General features: G+C 37.0%; 1 protein-coding gene across 1 annotated transcript; it reads left to right on the top strand.

The window, feature by feature from the left end:
• The first annotated feature begins 1,714 nt into the window (after positions 1-1,714).
• Positions 1,715-2,968, top strand: PGK2 (phosphoglycerate kinase 2). Its single transcript, XM_025991222.2, has one exon. The coding sequence runs from the start codon at positions 1,715-1,717 to the stop codon at positions 2,966-2,968; it is 1,254 nt and encodes a 417-aa protein (XP_025847007.2).
• The last annotated feature ends 1,066 nt before the right edge of the window (positions 2,969-4,034 follow it).

The raw sequence follows: 4,034 nt of genomic DNA, 5'->3' as shown, positions 1-4,034 counted from the left end.
GAAAATAGCATTTTCCTTTTATTTTAGGAATATTCTAAAATATGTATATTCTGTACCTATTTTTGTTGGTGATTATGAAGGGATATACCCTTAATATCCTGAACTTATAACAGTCAAAGTTAAATTTATTCCAGCTTAACATCAGTAACACACAAAAACTGTAGGTATGGATATAACTACAGCTGTATAGATGTCATCAGTTGAAAAGCATTCTTTTTTAGCAATTGTGAATAAAACTGATCTAAGCATTCATACATAGAAGTTTGAGAGAATATAAGGTTTTCTGTGTACTTGAACAAATACCTAGGAGTAGAATCGATGGATTATATTGTAAGTCTATGCTTATATTTACAAGAAATTCCCAAACTGTTTTCCAAGTGGCTGTGGCATACCTCATTCTTATCAGCAATAAATGAATTTCTATTACTATATATCTCTGACAGCACTTAATTGTCAGAGTTTGGGACTTTAGCTATTACAAGAGTATAGAGTATAATTTTATCATTGTAGTACATATCTAAGAGTGGAATTGCTGAGTCCTATGATAACTCCATGTTTAATATTTTAAGGAAGTATCAAACTGTTTCCCAAAGTGCCTGCACCATTTTGCATCTCTACCACCAATATGTGAGGATTCCAGTATCTCCACATCCCTGTCAACACTTATTGTCTGTCTTTTTCTTTATTATAGCCATCTTATTGGGTCATGCCTCAAATATATTTTTGTTGAAGCCTCCATGCTATATATTTAGTTCATTCAGCTTACCGAAACTGCCATATCAAATAATCACAAAGCCAGTTTTTATTATTAAGCCAATTTGTTTTCTTTCTCCAAAATAAAATCTCTCACTCATTTTCAATTCCAATAGACATTTTTATCCGCATGAAAATCATTCCTCTTTTCAGCTCAGTTTCTTAGTTATACAAGTGAATAAATTAAAGAGAGCTAAAAAGAAAAGTGAAAGGTCTTATAACTTTGTAGTCGGAAAGAAAAGTCACCATCACCTTCAGTATTTTATTGTTATCCTTTTTATCTTATGGGGTTCTCCTAAAGAAGCCACCACGCATTCTCGCAATAGTCTTAGAATAAACAAGGTAATAAAAACAAAACATTCCCGCTCACCATAGACTATATCTAAAGCCAAAGGTTAGCATCAAGCTATACCGCTAACAGAGCCTACTATGTTGCCTTGAATAAACAAGGAGTCATAGAACCTGTATTTTTCAAATCACCTATTTATTTAGCACTGGAGTTTTTTATCTCAATTAAGATTTGATGTGGATGAGGCTTTTTTGTTTTGTTTCACTTCATTTCGCTTTAAGAATGAGATCAAGCGTCTAGAGGGATGTGGAAAAAGAGAACCACCAATATTCTTAGACCTCAGAACCCTTCTTAATCCAGGGTTTCTTCACTTACCCACCTCTCCCTCCAACCCAGATATCACTACTCTGGATTAGGGCTCAGCACTGGCAGTTTGAATCTGCACGGGCCACACATTCCAAATCCAGATTGACAAGACCATTAGCCAATCACAGAGCCAAGTTTCCTTTTCCCCAGTTCAATCATGTCTGCCCTATGTTAAACAGTGATGGGAAGAAAGGGGCGGGCCAAGGGAAAGGCGTTGGAAAGCACCATCTATCCAGCCTCTCGGCAGCAGTAAAGCGGTTCTTCAGCTTTGAGATCTAGCTTTCAGCTTTTGTCTTTGTAGTCAGAATGTCTCTTTCTAAGAAGTTAACTTTGGACAAGCTGGACGTTAAAGGGAAGCGAGTCATCATGAGAGTAGATTTTAATGTTCCCATGAAGAAGAACCAGATTACAAATAACCAGAGAATCAAAGCTTCCATCCCAAGCATCACGTACTGTCTAAATAATGGAGCCAGGTCAGTAGTTCTTATGAGTCATCTAGGTCGACCTGATGGTGTTCCCATGCCAGATAAATATTCTTTAGAGCCCGTTGCTGCTGAGCTCAAATCTTTGCTGAGCAAGGATGTTCTGTTTCTAAATGACTGTGTGGGCCCAGAAGTGGAGAAAGCCTGTGCCAACCCAGCTACCGGTTCAGTTATCCTACTGGAGAACCTGCGTTTTCATGTAGAGGAAGAAGGAAAAGGCCAAGATCCCTCTGGAAATAAACTTAAAGCTGAGCCAGATAAAATAGAAGCCTTCCGAGCATCACTATCCAAACTAGGGGATGTCTATGTCAATGATGCTTTTGGCACTGCTCACCGGGCCCACAGTTCTATGGTGGGAGTGAACCTGCCCCAGAAGGCATCTGGATTCCTGATGAAAAAGGAGCTGGATTACTTTGCCAGAGCCTTAGAAAACCCAGAGAGACCCTTTCTGGCTATACTTGGTGGAGCTAAAGTGGCAGACAAAATCCAACTCATCAAAAATATGCTGGACAAGGTCAATGAGATGATAATTGGTGGTGGAATGGCTTTTACCTTCCTTAAGGTACTCAACAACATGGATATTGGTGCATCGCTCTTTGATGAAGAGGGGGCCAAGATTGTCAAAGACATCATGGCTAAAGCCAATAAAAATGGTGTGAACATTACCTTTCCTGTTGACTTTGTCACCGCTGACAAGTTTCAGGAGGATGCAAAGGTTGGCCAAGCTACCATAGCATCAGGCATACCTGCTGGCTGGATGGCTTTGGACTGTGGTCCTGAGACCAACAAGAAATACGCTCAAGTTGTGGCCCAAGCCAAGTTAATTGTGTGGAATGGACCAGTAGGGGTATTTGAATGGGATGCCTTTGCTAAGGGAACAAAAGCCCTCATGGATGAAATTGTGAAAGCTACTTCCAGGGGCTGTATCACCATTATAGGAGGTGGAGACACTGCTACTTGCTGTGCCAAATGGGACACTGAAGATAAGGTCAGCCATGTGAGCACTGGAGGAGGAGCTAGTCTGGAACTCCTGGAAGGTAAAGTCCTTCCTGGAGTGGAAGCCCTCAGCAACTTGTAATTGACAATATTCCTTTCCATTATTTCCTATCCACGCATGGGCTTTAATTCAACTTAGTGCTTTACATTTTAACTTGAATTTATTTATAATTTACCTCTATACCAAGGCCTAGACAATGACCTAGTGATCAACCATCAGGAACTCTCAACATCAATACAACAACGCAACTCATTTGGTTCTGTCACACATTTGCCTACTCTCTTCAAGATCTCATTTGAACTTCACTGTTGTGATTTGTAGGAAGGATATACTCTTACATTGCATATTAAAGTGAGTTGAAAAAAAATAAAAATAAAAAATAAAGTGAGTTGAATAAGCTTAAGCTCTCTCTCTTTTATTTTTAATTTCACTCCAGCTTTAACATTGTTTTGCTACTTGAAACATGGAAAACAAGATAAAACTCAAGTTGTTGCAGAAGGGTGGAGTAGAAGCTAACAAACTTTTAAACAATAAAAGTGCCCAAATAAATCAAGAAAAATAATTGCATTTAAGAACTCATGGATAACAAAGCTCTGCTAAAAGGAAGTTTCTTACTAAATAAGAAGGGAGAGAAATGACAGGTATTTATCAAACTCAAGAAGTTAAAAAAAGGAAAGAAATTAAACCCAAGAAAGGAATTATGTCTGTGTGGGGATGAACAAGAGTAAATATATATATATATGTATATATATATATATATACACACACACACACACACACACACATATATATATATATTGGTATGGGAGCTACAAATTAAATCCAGATTTTAAATAATAAGTAATTGTTTTATTTTTAAAGCAGATACTGTTTAATAAATAGATTTTTATTATTTATTAATATATTTATTATTATTGTAACTACAAAATCTTTAAAATATGTATATAGTCATGAAAAAGAAAGAGATATAAAAACTCTTCCATATTAGGAAGCAGAATAAGAAAATACTCAGAAATGCAAAAGAAACGAATACAGTTATCAGAAAACATTTTGCCTATTTCTGTAGACAAAGAGCATCAGGCAATGTTGTTAACAATTAAGAGTAAAAATGCAGAGTAATTTATCCCAGTTATAATGACCTATGTCC

Source organism: Vulpes vulpes, chromosome 1 (genome assembly GCF_048418805.1).
Source record: "Vulpes vulpes isolate BD-2025 chromosome 1, VulVul3, whole genome shotgun sequence".
Lineage (NCBI taxonomy): Eukaryota > Metazoa > Chordata > Mammalia > Carnivora > Canidae > Vulpes > Vulpes vulpes.
This window is presented reverse-complemented; position numbering and strand designations above follow the sequence as displayed.